The sequence below is a fragment of the Heterodontus francisci genome, chromosome 37, assembly GCF_036365525.1.
Source record: "Heterodontus francisci isolate sHetFra1 chromosome 37, sHetFra1.hap1, whole genome shotgun sequence".
NCBI lineage: Eukaryota > Metazoa > Chordata > Chondrichthyes > Heterodontiformes > Heterodontidae > Heterodontus > Heterodontus francisci.
In genome coordinates, this window is record NC_090407.1 from 28,020,726 (window position 1) to 28,037,266 (window position 16,541).

The window sequence follows — 16,541 nt, forward strand, 5'->3', positions numbered from 1 at the left end:
GTACACTTTAGAGACGGAATAAATCAAAAGGGATCCAGAAAACATCCCAGCTACTTTGAACCAAATCAGTGTTTCCCCAATGCATGATGATTGTTGACTGTTGCTACATTGGTGTAAAGCTTGGCATTACCCAACCTGTTATTTCTTGATTAATCTCATCTTCTCTGCTCTTTTTAATTCTGGTGGTGCCCTCCAATGTGGGCTTTGCGCAACATCGTGATTTCTCAAATAAATAAAGATATGAAATAGATAGCCTGAGAGAATAGAATCAGGCCGAGTTTTGCCCTACCCATGAGGTTTTTTATCATGAGACATACAGCAGTCTAGAAAAAAAACAAACAAACAAACTCCTTTTATTCCCATGATAGATTTATCCTTGGTAAACTGAGTCTGAGCCGTCACACGCTCCCTTTGAGTATATAGTTCCAGGTTTAGTTTCGCTTCGACCTGGTGGCCAACACAGTGGCGCAGTGGTTAGCACCGCAGCCTCACAGCTCCAGCGACCCTGGTTCAATTCTGGGTACTGCCTGTGTGGAGTTTGCAAGTTCTCCGTGTCTGCGTGGGTTTCCTCCGGGTGCTCCGGTTTCCTCCCACATGCCAAAGACTTGCAGGTTGATAGGTTAATTGGCCATTATAAATTGCCCCTAGTATAGGTAGGTGGTAGGGAAATATAGGGATAGGTGGGGATGCGGTAGGAATATGGGATTAGTGTAGGATTAGTATAAATGGGTGGTTGATGGTCGGCACAGACTCGGTGGGCCGAAGGGCCTGTTTCAGTGCTGTATCTCTAAACTAAACTAAACAGATATCAACAGTTTCCCCCCTTGTAGTTTACTTTGATCCACAATATTTCCACAGGCAAATCATTAATGGGCTTACCTGCTTAACAATTACCACACTTTAAAAATGAATCCTACATGAAGCCCTTTGAGATGTTTTAACGTAACATGGCCCAATAGATAGTTTTAACTGTGTATACATAGAATACCTAATAAACATTAATGCAACAGAATGTATCATTTCACTTTAGACCTTTATAGAGCTGTAAAGTGTAGTGATCCTGTGGTTCTCATGATCTGTTTGTACCCAACAAAGTAAATGCCTCTGAGGCACTGCACTAAATTTGTTAACAAGCAGTTGTAGACAAACTTAATGTCAAAATTAGATGTAAAACTGGACTCTAAACATTTAATAATCTTAATAATTGTGATTCACAAGGTGATGTTGTCAATTATATTAATCATTTTAATTATCCAGCATGTACTTTTACCACACTAACTGAAGTTTTTTTCCCAACATTTAACTTTTGACAACTTTATTTTAAGTGCACATGTATCAGCTACTTCCTATACAATGCTGAATATTAATTTTGAACCATAGAAATATTAATACTGCAGAACAAATTCATTTTATTTAGCTTTTTTAAAAATAGATTGGGAGAAAAACAAGTATGTTTTGTTTAAAACACTCCTTCAATCTACATTGAAAAACAAGTTACAACAATATTGGCATTTCTTCCTAGGTTATTCCACCATGCCAATGAATAAGGCATTCCCTTGCATCCCAGAGCAGTTCTATTAGAAACAACGCGAGGTGAGTTCACACTGTCCCAATCTCTGGTGATTGCAGAAAGATGCAGTTAATTTCAAGTGAACTAGACCTTTTCTCATTTTCATTCTTGGATGTTATGAAAGCAGGACCTCGCAACAGACTTGCATGAAACACCACACATACAAGAGCACTAGACCTCTCAACTGATACAGTCACAGGGGAAAAGAAGTGAGGCGGTTAATCACGGTGCTACACAGAGCACGGGACGTGAGGGAGGAAAATTCACATGGGATACCACCCAAAGACTGAAACTTGCTCTTCTGTTCCATACTTTCTATAAATGATTAATTGTTTACTCCCCCTTCCCTTTTCTGCCAATTTTCTTCCCTCCCCTCCTACTGCAGTATGGTTCCATGGATATCCTCTGGTACGTTGCCCAATCTTGATGTAGTCAGCCTGCACAGGGAGTATCAGAAGGGTATTCAACTTGTGGGTAGGGGCATCTCAGCAAAACTCAATCCTGACAACCACACATACACTTTCCAGCAGGGGTCACTAGATAGCAGTCAGTAGCAAAAAACTACAATAACCTAGGGCACTGAGGCCAATTACATTATAGGCCAGAAATCAAAGCTGGAAGAATGTTTTATTTATAAAAGGATTCTCCCAAGACTTGTTGGTTAGAGATTTATGTTCTCAGCTTTAACTTTAAATGAAACGCAGAAATATTTTATTCTTGCCTTAATATAAGAATACTGATGATAAACTACTTTTATGCCATCTGTATTTTTTCCCTCCTACTTCAGGCCAACTCGGTGCAACTACGTACAGGATTGTTTGAATACTCCATATGTTAGAGCTGGCAATGAACACTGGTTCACTAGACCAAGACCAGTGAACCTAACAACAGGCCAGAGACTGGGGTAGTGTTAATACTCAGATGTACTGCTAAACGCATTCAAACCGCTCAGTGCAGTGAGAAACTCTAATGTGTGATAAGTAATAATCTGAAAATTCTGCTTCAATTTCTAATTAGATTAATGATAAGACTGACAACTCTCCCAGAGTACCAGAGTCTCCTGGAATAGGAAATTGATCTCTCAGTCACTGAAGTTAGCACCAGTAGAAGCCTGCCTTGTAAATTTCATGCTGTAGCACCCCCCCCCCCCCCACCCCCACCCCCCCATGATGTCACTGGCTACCACTGCAGAGTACCCGTGACAGGCTGGTGTGCTGAGTACAACTGGATGTCAGTGAAGGGCTTGGGAGTCTGGAGGGGGCTCAGGGGTGAAAGAGACTGGAAAATAGGGGTCAGAGCAAGAGCACACTGGGGAACAAGGTGGGTGGGTATGTGGCCCAGCATTTTCTGCAGAACTGGTAACAGTAGCAGCAACATAGGTGGGAGCAGCACTGTGAAACGAGGAGCCAGTAAAGATGGACTGAAACTTGGGGTCTTGACTATGAGTAAAACAATGAAAAATGGTTTCCACTGGTGGGGAAGTGGGAAACAAGGGGATGGAGGATTCCCACTGGAAGACCCAAGGGGGAAGGGAGGAGAAAGGTTCTTGAACGGAGGTCTACTAAACAGTAGGATGCTTCTCCATAAGTGGTCTGGCCTGTGAAAAGTGGCATTGGCTGGAGAGCCTGACTGTACCTTGCACAGTGCAGGGGAATTCTGGTTGTTGTTTCAAGGTGAATACTGGGGTCGTGGGTGAAGAGTGTTGGTTATTGGATTACTACTAGTTACAGGTAGGACATAGTGGAATTAAATCTATTACTAGCAATTGCATATAGACTATTATTCATTATGAGGGGAATCAATAGTTGCCAAGTGTTACCAATATCAATGCGATTTCAGTGAGTTACTATTAGTCACTGGCGGAATTAAAATTCCTGCGTCAGGTTTCCCTTCTGCAAATCACTCCCCCATCTTTAATTTCCCCTCTAGCACACCCATGTTCCCCTTCTCCACCTGCTCGTGGGTGGTCTCCTGGTTTTCAGAAAGTCTCAACCAACAGCTACTGGCATGAAACCATGAGCAAATATACTCAAGTACAGGGGACTCAACTGTTAAAATGCAAACATAATAACATTTGCAGAAGACACAGGATCAAAGGTAACATGATCAAACCTCCAGGAATGCCTCCAACCAGAACTGGCAGCCCTATCCAATGACAAAATAAAATTCTAAAATACTGAGGGAAAAAAGTTTTTAAAATAATTTTACCAAAGTCATATATCCTATCCTTCAAGATCACTATTCAGTGGCCTCTAAAAGGTGTGAACGTTGGGCAAGGAAGTTGTGACACATGTTGGAATAGTCTTCTAACACTCACCATCTCATGAAGGATGGCCACTTTGGTAAGGTGTTGAGGGGTTGCCAGGTTCCATGGAATAGTATCCCACCAGCAGTCAATGCCTTCAGGAGTGGAGGAGAGGAAATATTAAATCCCTGCTTGTGGCCACCATCACATAACTCCTGCTGAAAAAACAGGAGCATGTGGGCAATGGGGAAGACAGATTTTGACTCCGTTTTGACATTCTGCATGCTAGAATTGCTTTAATGTCTAGTTTTTAAAAAATTTGTTCATGGGATGTGGACATTGCTGGCAAGGTCTTCATTTATTGCCCATCCCCAATTGCCCTCGAGAAGGTGGTGGTGAGCTGCCTGCTTGAACCAGCAGTCAATGTGACGTAGGTATACATATTGTGCTGTTAGGGACGGAGTTCTGGGATTTTGTTCCAATGACACATGGAGTAATGGAGGTGGGGGAGGGGGTGGGGGTTGTAAGGGAGGAATGCACTACTTCGCTGAACCTTTTTTGTCAACATCGTAAAAGGCAAGTTTCAACCAATGTCCACATTAATTATTACAGCACATTACCTTCACTCATTCCATGCTCAATCCTTAACATAAATCAAGCTGTAAAAACCTCAGGGTAGCTGCTGTACATATCATTTTTTAAAAATCTTAAAATCAATACCAGCTTTGCATATCACCTTTACCCTCAAGTATCTATTTTTTTTTTTAAATCAACAGTCTGAAATAAACCAACATTATTAAAAACACATTGATATACAGACAAAAACTTTCAGGCAGCTGCCTCAATTTGTTTAAACAAAATGGTAAATTACTTTAATGTTGTATCAAATGTACTGTAAATAAAATCTCAAAGCTCACTCGAATGTTTAGTTTGGGTTTTCTACTTTCACCAAATATGCAGCATGCTTAAAATGATGCAGACAGACAGCCATTAAGCATGAACTCAGTTAAGACTGCAGACACAAACTCATGCCTTCCGAGATATAGCACTATTGAGTACATGCACTGTTCCACAAGGCCAACACAGCATTCATAATTTAAACATGAAATGCAGGACAAAAAGCAAGCCAGAATTTCATTCTGTAAAATATCAAAACAATTTTTGCTTTTGAACAAATTTGCATTTAAATAAAACTTGTGAAGTTCCGACACAGATAGTCTAATGAGAATAAAGCAATTTATGACAGATTAATCTCCAGTGACTTAGAGGTGGCCAAATTGGTATTTTTGGAATCGTCATATTTTCACAAAAACAAAAAGATCTGAAAGCCTTTTTCTCTTTAAAAAAAAACACCAAGATGATACCTTAATGCCTGCAGTAACATCACAAGTGTCAGCTTTCCTGCACAGAGATCATGGCAGGGAAGAGAAGGAATAAAGTGAAGTGAAGGTTGAAGCATGCAACTCCATTGTTAATCATAGTTAGTTCAGTACAAACAAATGCATTTTTCAGCAATCAGACATTTAATGTACATTCACTTGCTGAATGCGTTAATAGAATATTTGTATTGAAGTATTTGTTCACAAAACTAGTTAAGCCTTTTAAATAAGTCACTAACCAGTGGAATCCAGACAGCCCTTACCTCCCACATATACACATTGTTCTTGACCTGGGATTTTTTCTTCCTTTCTCCTGAGAACGGACCATATTTTCTGCCTTTCTGAATGGACCTTGTGGCCCACACACCTAAAAGAGAAAGTTTTATGAGAGCCATGTGGCCTAGACTTAACATTAAAACTTGAAGCTTTTTTATTTTGGCCGAAAAAAATACTCATTTTAAACTATATTAGAGATTATATTAGAGAGTAATTATGCATGGAGCTTTCTACAGAACACACTGCTAATTACATCACTGCAGAACTGCTGGACATTTGTCAAGCCCTATCTAACATTTCTGAATGGCTTTCTCCACAGCTCAGTTCGTAAAAGCTGTATGTAACCAACTCATACAAATCACAGTTTCATTACTTATCCATGCTCAGTTAGCTGATCTCAGCCAAAACAGCAGCAGGGATATTCGAATTGGCCCCTGTACACTTGCTTGGGGTAGATGGGGGTGGAATGCTGCAGAGGGTTAGGGGTAGGGGGTGGGAGGAGGGAAAGGGGAAAATCAAAAAGCAGCTATGGCCCAGACTCCAGGTCATGATGCAGGCGAACCCTAGATGAGAAAATTGCTGAAAATTTAACAAAATTATTGTCGGCCAGGGAGTACACCATGAACCAGCAGGTGTTAAACATTTATACTGGCATTAGACTGTAGTGTAATAATACTGAAACAGTGATTCGTTCCTCACTGTCTACACAATAAAGCAGTGTGTACACAGTTATAAAGAATTCTTTCCAGTCATTGTCCATTTTAATATGATGCAGTGTGTGTAAATTGCTGATCCGCACTCTTCAGAGTTTCTACCCAAAACTGTACCAGTACAAAACGACGAAAAGAAGTTAAAACAACATGAGTGTACAAACTGCAAGCTTCTCAGAAGACAAAAATCTAACTTTCTATAGGTGTTGGTCATCTTTAGATTCAAGAAATTTTGTTTAAAAACACTCACCTATGCGTTTTTCATCAACCGCTGACTGTTGTAAAGTCACCTCTTGAGGAAGTCCCTTCAATACACGTTGAGGCACATCAGCTAATGTCTCCACTTTAGGTGCAGACACTGGATTGCTCTGCAAATTAAGAGTTATAAGAAAGATTATTTTCTGAGGAAGGGTTGCAGACCTGAAAGGTTAACTCTTTCTCTTTCTACAGATGCTGCCAGACCTGCTGAGTATTTCCAGCACTATCTATTCTCATTTCAGAGTTCCAGCATCTGCAGTATTTTGCTCTTATTTTCTGAGCTTGCTTAGCATAAGCTTATTTTAAGAAAAAGCAAGGAATGGTAACGGGGGATTCAGAATGCACTTTCTATTCTCAAATGGTCAGGTAACACACTTGAAAAGAAAGGTTTGGATTTATGTAGCATCTTATCAGAAAATGTACTCGCAATTTTTTTATTCATTCATGGAATATAGGCATCATTGGCAAGGCCAGCATTTATTTCCCATCCCTAATTGCCTTTAAGAAAGTGGCGGTGAGCTGCCTTCTTGAACCGCTGCAGTTCTTGGGGTGCAGGTACACCAACAGTGCTTTTAGAAAGGGAATTCCAGGATTTTGATCCAGCAACAGCGAAGGAATGGCAATATAGTTCTAAGTCAGGATGTGTGTCTTGGAGGGGAAGTTGCAAGTGGTGGTGTTCCCATGCACCTGCTGCCCTTGTCCTTCTAGCTGGTGCAGGTCGCAGGTTTGGAAGGTGCTATCAAAGGAGCCTTGGTGAGGTGCTGCAGTGCATCTTGTAGATGGTACACACTGCTGCGACTGTGGTGCAGGGAGTGATTGGTGAAGGTGGTGGATGGGGTGCTATTCAAAGTGGGTTGCTTTGTCCTGGATGGTGTCGAGCTTCTTGAGTGTTGTTGAAGCTGCACCATCCAGGCAAGTGGAGAATATTCCATCGCACTCCTGATTTTTGCCTCGTAGATGGTGGACAGGCATTGGGGAGACAGCAGGTGAGAGTTACTCGCCACAGAATTCCCAGCCTCTGGTCTGCTTTTGTAGTCACAGCATTTATGTGGCTGGTGCAGTTCAGTTTCTGGTCAATGATAACCCCTAGGATGTTGTTAGTGGGGGATTCAGTGATGGTAAAGCCATTGAACATCAAGGGGAGATGATTAGATTCTCTCTTCTTTGAGATGGTCATTGCCTGGCAATGTGTGGCACGAATGTTACTTGCTACTTATGAGCCCAAGCCTGGATGTTGTCCCAGGTCTTGCTGCATCTGGACACAGGCTGCTTCAGTATCTGAGGAGTTGTAAATGGTGTTGAACATTGTGCAATCATCAACGAACATTCCCCCTTCTGACATTATGATGGAGGGAGGGTCATTGATGAAGCAGTTGAAGATGGTTGGGCCTAGGACACTACCCTGAGGAACTCCTGCAGTGATGTCCTAGGACTGAGGAGATTGACCTCCAACAATAGGAGGTTCAATAGTGTTTCTGTGTTTACACCATTGATTGGGGAGCTTCCTTTGTGCTAAGTATGACTCAAACCAGTGGAGAGTTTTCTTCCTGATTTCCATTGACTCCAGTTTTGCTTGGGCTCCTTGATGCCGTACTCGATCAAATGCTGCTTTGACGTCAAGAGCAGTCACTCTCACCTCACCTCTGGAGTTCAGCCCTTTTGTTCATGTTTGGACCAATGCTGTAATAAGGTCAGGAGCCGAGTGGCCCGGGCGGAACCCAAACTGAGTGTCGGTGAGCAGATTATTGCTGAGCAAGTGTGCCTGATAGCACTGCCGACTATTCCATTACTTTGCTGATGATAGAGAGTAGACTGATAGGGCGATAATTGGCTGGGGTGGATTTGTCTTTTTTTTTGGTGTGTACAGGACTTACCTGGGTAATTTTCCACATTGCCGGGTAGATGCTAGCGTTGTAGCTGTACTGCAACAGCTTGGCTAGAGGCGCGGCTAGTTCTGGAGCACAAGTCTTCCGTATTATTGCCGGAATGTTGTCAGGGCCCATAGCCTTTGCAGTATCTAGTGCCTTCAGACGTTTCTTGATATAGAGTCATAGAGTCGTACAGCATAGAAACAGGCCCTTCGGCCCACCGCATCCACGCTGACCATAATGCCTATCTATACTAATCCCATCTGCCTGCATTAATTCCTTAGACATCATGCAGAGTGAATCGGATTGGCTGAAGACTGGCATCTTTGATGCTGGGGACCTCGGAGGAGGCAGAGACCGAACATCCACTTGGCACTTTTGGCTTCAGCCTGTCTTTTGCACTGATGTGCTGGGCTCCCCCATCGTTGAGAATGGGGATATTTGTGGAGCCTCTTCCTCCTGCCAGTTGTTTAATTGTCCACCACCATTCACGACTGGATGTGGCAGGACTGCAGAGCTTGGATCTGATCCGTTGGTTGTGGGATCGCTTAGCCCTGTGTACTGCAGGCTGCTTTTGCTGTTTGGCATAACCAGTTACTTTGAACTGCAGTCAAAGATGTTATGAATGTAACCAATTTTTGGTGATGTTGAGCAGAACAAACTCTCACTCTTTAGATATAAACATCCAATGGTACTACCATCCACAGACAGATTGGGGCAGTTTAACTTTTCACATCTCAAATGAGGAATTATGTGGCCCAATGGAGCAGCAAATTTATCCAGTGAGTACAGGAGACAGGCATTTCAGGAATGGCCCAGAATCAATCTGTGGTCTATGTTGAGTTAGTTAATCTCAGCTAGGACATGATTACATCATGACAAGTTACTTCAATCCCTTGAATTTGGAGATGCAAAAAAGCCAGCAAAAAGGCCTTAACTTTGGTCATTAACCAGAAACCCTTATTGGTAATGTGTCTGTAAAGATGGGATCCGGCTCAGCTACGATAATCCTGCAGTCAAATAGCTACCTGACATTCAGCATCACATTTAATTAGTGCCATTTAGTCTGACGAAAGATCATCTGAAACATTCACCCTGTTCTCTCTCTGTTAATGCTGCTTGACCTGCTGAGTATTTCCAGTATTTTCTGGCCAGAATTTTATATTTGGTGGGTGGCCCCACCCACCAGACAAAAAGTTGGGGGCAAGCCCGCCTCCAATGGGCGTGGGGAGCCACGCCGGGTTTTTATGCTCCCCAGGCTCTTAATTGACTTTGGGCGGGACTTCCAACTCTGAGGCAGGCAGTTTCTTTCAATGGGGACGATTGGGGCTTTGGGGGCAGCCCTCTGTGAAAATACCAGTGGTGGTGGAAGGCCCTTAGGAGGCAATTAATTGGCCACTTAAGGGCCTTGATTGGCCTGGGGAGGGCAGGCAGTTTCTCGCCACAGCCGCCCCTCGTAAAATTGCAGCTGGGGCGGGAAGATGTCGGGAACGGCACCCCCCCCCCACCCCTCTATTGTGCGGCCCTCCTGCCACCAGCCCGCTCCTGTGGGAGAGCCGTAAAATTCCGGCCCCTGTTTTTATTTCAGATTTCCAGCATCCGCGGTATTTTGCTTTTGTGTTTTTTTTAAAAAACTGTAATTGGGAGGAAGATAGAGTATGAATGAAAATTCCTCAGAAATAACCTTTTCTGCTGCCAAGGTGAGAGAGATTGCTTACAGCATTCCTGAAGATAAATCTGAAACATGAGTATGATCCCTCCTCAAACAGATGGGCTGAAATCTGGGATTTGTATTGGAATGGATGTCCAGCAGGGTGAACCACCAATACCACGATTGGGAAATATGTTGTGGATTGTATCCAGCTGATAACTTTGAGCCTTCAATGCAACTCTCTTCCAGATCCAATAAGTCTATCAGGAAATGTTGAACCACACATCAAATAAAAATGGTCATTATGGCCATCCAACACACATTTCTCAGCCATGAAAACTGCAAGGGATATAAAACAAAAGTTTGCAGCCAAGGAAACAAGAGAAACACACTCACCACCGACACCCCCCACCCCAACCCACTGCCTCCCAATCACGTTTTCTCCTTTTCTCGAGGCAGTCAAGGCCCACTTGTTCTTTAAGACACTTAATTTTGTCTCTCCTCAGCAGAGTGTGAAAGGTAATAAATAATAAAAATACACAATCCATTATGCAATGAAAGGATCTGAATTGCACTTAAACTTACTTCCTCCATTGTGAGCTATAGATGTCTTGCTAACAAACACCCTCTTCAGATCGATCAGTCATTGGCTCACATCACTGCAAAACAAAGAGTGAAAGCAGACCTTAAAGAAGCAGTGACAGATTACAATTCTTTCAGTACTTATTTGAAATGGTAGTTAGTACAAGAGGTGGAACATTCTATGCATCACAGGCTTGGATCCCTCCCCTATAGAAGAAAATCCTTTTTAAAAAAATATGCTTTATTCATAAAATTTGACATTACATAAAGTGCCAGACAGATCAGTTTCTTTCAATATTTTATGAAATGCCTCACTACATTTGCCTTTACAGGTTATATTTACAATGTACATTTGCATTCTGTGTCATTCTCTGGAGTATACAGCCTGAGGGATTTTACACAGGTTCCAGCCGCTCAGTATATACTATGCAGAAGGACCTTACACAGTGGCCTTTCCCTGTTGAACCTTTGCAGCAGCTGCCCCAAGCTTTTGTGCATCTTTCACGTTCATGCAACTCAAGACAGAGGCTGGAAATATGGCTTTATGAGTTTTCTCCCCCATAAGACACAATTCCGATACCACAACTTACTGAGTATGTTTAGAAATGGAAATGTTACCCTAAAGGACGAATAGGCTTTTGTAAGGCCAAATGCTATCCTACTAACTGCAATCCCAAATCTCCTTGCTGATCTATTGGATGAAACAACCCAATTACAAAATTACAATCTACTTTCAGTCAATACCTGCACAGCCCAGGATCCATCTTATTTTGGACTGGCCACATGTCAATTTGTGAGCTTTTCAAAATCTTTGTGAAGGTGACCATCACACTGCAAACAAATGTACACATGGCATGGGAGCAAAACCTGACCAGACATGCAACATAAAGGCTTTGGGAGGTTGGAATTCGGAATGATGAATAATGCGAGCTCGCCACTGGTATCAGACCCACCGGCCGTCCATGTCTCCGTTATAAAGACGTCTGCAAACGCGACATGAAATCGTGTGACATTGATCACAAGTCGTGGGAGTCAGTTGCCAGCATTCGCCAGAGCTGGCGGGCAGCCATAAAGACAGGGCTAAATTGTGGCGAGTCGAAGAGACTTAGTAGTTGGCAGGAAAAAAGACAGAGGCGCAAGGGGAGAGCCAACTGTGCAACAGCCCCAACAAACAAATTTCTCTGCAGCACCTGTGGAAGAGCCTGTTACTCCAGAATTGGCCTTTATAGCCACTCCAGGCGCTGCTTCACAAACCACTGACCACCTCCAGGCGCGTATCCATTGTCTCTCGAGATAAGGAGGCCCAAAAGAAATTGCAAAGAGTAGGTGGCATTGACATCTTAATAATTATACATGGTCGAGAAGCAACCTGCAAACTCAGCCAACACACACTGTTTAAAGCTGCCTCCACATCTTTCACTTTCTATAAAATTACCCTCCTAGTAACAGCTACAATTTAACAAAACTCCCACATCACTTGAGGCAACACAGCAAAAATACTGTTGATTAAAGTGCACTTTTGATTAAGTATCCTAGATTCCTACATTTTTGATATTTTGTTTGAGTTTGCACTGCAAGTAGGACTGCAACAGCTTGAGACATTTTTTTAAAATTCTTTCATGGAATGTGGGCGTCACTGGCAAGGCCAGCATTTGTTGTCCATCCCTAATAAAATGGCACGTATGCATGCACTTTGCACAAGATTGACTTCCTGTTACATTTTGACAAAACATGTGGCAAACATTTTCCCTATTATAAATTCCTATGTCCACATTTAAAAGTGGGTTTTGCCTATGTAAAACTGACCTTGCAATCTGGCCACCAGGCTCCCACAATTCAAAAATGCTTTATTTTCTCAGTCAGTGATAGAAATTTCTAATACCCAATAGAAGAGTTTGAATTAATTTTTAAAAATGTATTTTATAATACCATGATTACATTTATCCATCAAATTGTTTTTTTTTTAAATGTCTTCATTAAAGTTTTTACTTTAAGATCTCAACCTCTTCCAAAAGGCTTGGAATTGCTATCTTTGGCCAGACCTAGGACTCCAACTGTTTGAGTATTGCACAGTCTGAGCACAGTGTACCTAATGTCCCAAGATGCATCAACATCAGTCAACTATACTGATGAAATTTAGATTTAAAGCTTCTAGCACTTTCTGCTCAAACATTTTTCAAAAGCTGCAGCCATTGGTGGTTCCTATCCACATCAGAAAGGAAAGGGGAAAGTGAGAAGCAGAAGAGGACAAGAGAAAAACAAAAATTGTAAAAGGTGAGGAGAGAGAGAGGCAGGCATCAGAGAAGGGTTAAGTGTGAGATTCTTTCCATGCTCAATGTATTAAGAGAACAACTAGTAATGACAAAGTCAAAAAGTATATATTGAAAATGACAGAACGCATGGCTTCAAAATAGGAACTCAATTACATCTGTATGCCCTGGTCCAATTATCTCACCCTGAAGCTCCACTTCACTTAAAGACTACATTTGATCTTGATCCCTCTGTGCAATTACTACAGGAGAATAGCTAGTTCTAATATATTTATCAACTTAAATCATCAAGGTTCTGACGAAGGGTCTAACCCTAACTATATTTCTCTTTTGGTTACTGACGTGAAGTTGTATATCTGGCAATTTCTGCTTTTACTCCAATATATTTTTTCCTGCATCGAATTAAGAATTGCAGTGGGCATTTTGAACGTGCTTCCAGGCAGCTCAATTACATTTTTTATTAAATGCAGGATACACATTTGCTCAAGACAGGAATTTTAAGCTTTGGTTGATGAATTCAGCATCCATTACTATTCAATTTTAAATGCTCTTCAAAGTCATATAATATGAATTCTGGTCGTACTACAAGTGCATTTATTCAACGTTTGAAAGCTTGATTGGTGGTATTAATGTTAAACAGCACCAAAATACAAAGCTGCGATCTTTCAGATTTTTTTTTAACCATTTGGTACTGTACTTGGACATAGAACTAGAGAATTCACATTACCGAGGAAGACCATTGAAGTGGACAGCATAATCGGATTCAAATTCAGCACTTCAATTCCATCATTATACAGAGAAGTATACAGTGAACAGATGGACTGATCTAACAGAAAGAGACAGTGACTACACGAGTAAGTGCTAATAATAAATTCTTACTTCTAAAAACCTTGATGCACTTGAAGCACATAAGCGATGTGAGTGTAACTTGATAGTACCGAAAATTTTGAGGCTACCAAACGTGAATGCAGCATAGTATCTCATTATGTTTAAAACATTTCATGTTTATAGTATCAATGCGTGGAAACAAAGTCAAAGTGATACTGGCATCAGGTTTCAAACTGAATGGAGTCATACATTCATCCTACATTTACGACAGATTACCCAAGTTTCTTGAAACAAAAAAAAAATTCTGAAAAGTAAAAGCAAAATACTGCAGATGCTGGAAATCTGAAATAAAAACAAGAAATGCTGGAAATACTCAGCAGGTCTAGCAGCATCTGTGGAGAGAGAAGCAGAGTTAACGTTTCAGGTCAGTGACCCTTCATCAGAACTGGCAAAATATCAGAAATGTAATATAGGAACATATTACATTTCTAATATTTGCCAGTTCTGATGAAGGGTCACTGACCTGAAACGTTAACTCTGCTTCTCTCTCCACAGATACTGCCAGACCTGCTGACTGAAAAGTATACTGCAATATATTGAACCTCGCACATGGGCGAAAGGCAATATTATACCAGAATAAGAGTTGTCAGGTGCAGTGATATTAACCGCACAATTCAAACATGAGCAGAATAACTTGTGGAAATATTGCCAATGTAGTATTGCAACACCAGAATTTAGAAAGGTTATCATCTTAACCCTTACTACTGAACTACTAAAAGGTAAACTATCCCTCCTCATCCTTCTCCACTTATCTGCAACCTTTGACACAGTTGAGCACACCATTCCTCCTCCAATGCCTCTCCACCTTGGTCCAGCTGGGTGGGACTGCACTCGCTTTGTTCCATTCTCATCTATGTGGCTCGCTGGCAAATATACTGTATAAACGCTCCTATGAAGTGCCTTGGGACATTTTTATTATGTTAAAGCAACTCTCTGAATACAAGTTGTTGTTGGTTTTGTTGTTGAAAGTGTCCATCCCACAGTAAATATCACATGCTTGTAGTAGCCCTTTTGCAAGTGAAGTCCATGTTTAGAGATACAGCACTGAAACAGGCCCTTTGGCCCACCGAGTCTATGCCGACCATCAACCACCCATTTATACTAATCCCATATTTCTACCACATCCCCACCTGTCCCTATATTTCCCTACCACCTACCTATACTAGGGGCAATTTATAATGGCCAATTTACCTACCAACCTGCAAGTCTTTTGGCTTGTGGGAGGAAACCTGAGCACCCGGAGAAAACCCATGCAGACACAGGGAGAACTTGCAAACTCCACACAAGCAGTACCCAGAATTGAACCCGGGTCGCTGGAGCTGTGAGGCTGCGGTGCTAACCACTGCGCCGCCCTATGGAGAGCTGATGGATGAAATGCCTGAAATATTGATGTGTAACCACCTTAAAGTGAGGGATGTCAGAAATGTGAGTGGTAAGTTCCCATAAAGTACTCATTTAAGAGGCGGGTTTTGAAAAGGTGCAGCAAAGCATATGGAGAAGGTCCGTTTAGGCAAAGGGGTTCTGCATTGCCTTTTTGGTGTTATAATCAATAGATTGAGAGGGAGTAAAGGATTCAAGGGAGAGGATGGGGAATAGAGAAGGTCAATGGCTGTACAGCTACTATCACCTCGATAGAGGAGGGGCGCAAAAAGGAAGATTGAATGGAAGTGAAAAATTGAAGAGATAATACCCAATATCAAAGGAGCCATTAATATAAAAGCAAAATACTGTGAATGCTGGAAATTTGAAGTGGGAGTGGAACTGAGAATTGAGACGACAAGCGAGATCTCTGTCCTCTGCCTAACACTGTTCCAGTGAAGCTTGAGGAACAGCATTTCATCTTCAATTAGGCACTTTACAGCCTTCCAGACTCAATATTCAATTCAACAATTTCAGATCATAACCGCTGCTCCCGTTTTTTCAAACTGCAGCTGTGTAGTGTTTTTGTTTACACCTCCTCTTGACCCATCTTTTGTTTCTTCACTTGTCCCATCATCCTTTTGTTATTTAATCTCTCCTGGCTTCCACCCTATCTCACACTTTCCCCATTTGCTCTTTCTTCCCTTCCCCCTTACTTGAAACCTATCACATCTCAAACTTTTCCAGTTCTGACAAAAGGTCACCAACATGAAATGCTAACTATGTTTCTCTCTCCAGAGATGCTGCTCGACATGTTGAGTATTTCCAGAATCTTCCGCTTTTAATCAGAGGCCATTCTTTAGTTAGGCTTGCATGCATAAGGAGAAAGACTTGCATTTATAGAGCACCTTTCATGACCTCAGGACGTTCCAAAGCGCTTTATACACAATGAAGTACTTTTGAAGTGTAGTCATTATTGTAATGTAAGAAACATAGCAGGCAATTTGCCCACAGCAGGGTTTCACATACAACAATGGTGATAATGATCAGAGAATCTGTTTTAGTGATGTTGGTTGAGAGATAAATATTGGTCAGGATACCAGGAGAACTCCCCTGCTCTTCTTCAAAATAGTGCCATGGGATCTTCTGCATCCATCTGACAAGGCGTCGCTTTAACACCACATCTGAAAGACCTCAATACTGCACTGAAGTGTTAGCCTAGATGTTTTACTCAAAGTCTGTGGGACTTGAACCCATACCTTCTGACTCGGTGGCAAGAGTGCCTACACTGAGCCAAAGCTAACACTTCTGGGATGAAGGCTTCCAGAGATGAAATTTGGCTCAGTTACATAAAGTGTAGGAGGGGAAAATGTTTCCGTGACGACAATTTGGATATTTTCCCCTCCCCAATGTGTTGTGAGCATCATCCAGTTTATCATTTGTTCTGATAGTGCTGCAGCAACAGGTGCATTCTCTAGGTCCAGG

At 41.9% G+C, this 16,541-nt stretch overlaps 1 protein-coding gene across 7 annotated transcripts in view; it reads right to left on the reverse strand.

Annotated features, from left to right (window-relative positions):
- prdm2b (PR domain containing 2, with ZNF domain b) overlaps nucleotides 1-16,541 on the reverse strand; it is a 177,420-nt gene that overhangs the window by 95,145 nt on the left and 65,734 nt on the right. For 6 of the 7 annotated variants that reach the window (XM_068017437.1, XM_068017433.1, XM_068017438.1 and 3 more), the window contains exons 2-4: nucleotides 10,543-10,616; nucleotides 6,431-6,548; nucleotides 5,458-5,561 (exon numbers count right to left, since the gene is read on the reverse strand). In XM_068017437.1, coding sequence (XP_067873538.1) covers nucleotides 5,458-5,561; nucleotides 6,431-6,548; nucleotides 10,543-10,551 — 231 coding nt within the window. In that variant the 5' untranslated portion in view covers nucleotides 10,552-10,616. Of the gene's footprint in view, nucleotides 1-5,457; nucleotides 5,562-6,430; nucleotides 6,549-10,542; nucleotides 10,617-16,541 lie in introns of those variants that run through there. The other variant, XM_068017439.1, reaches the window with a different exon arrangement.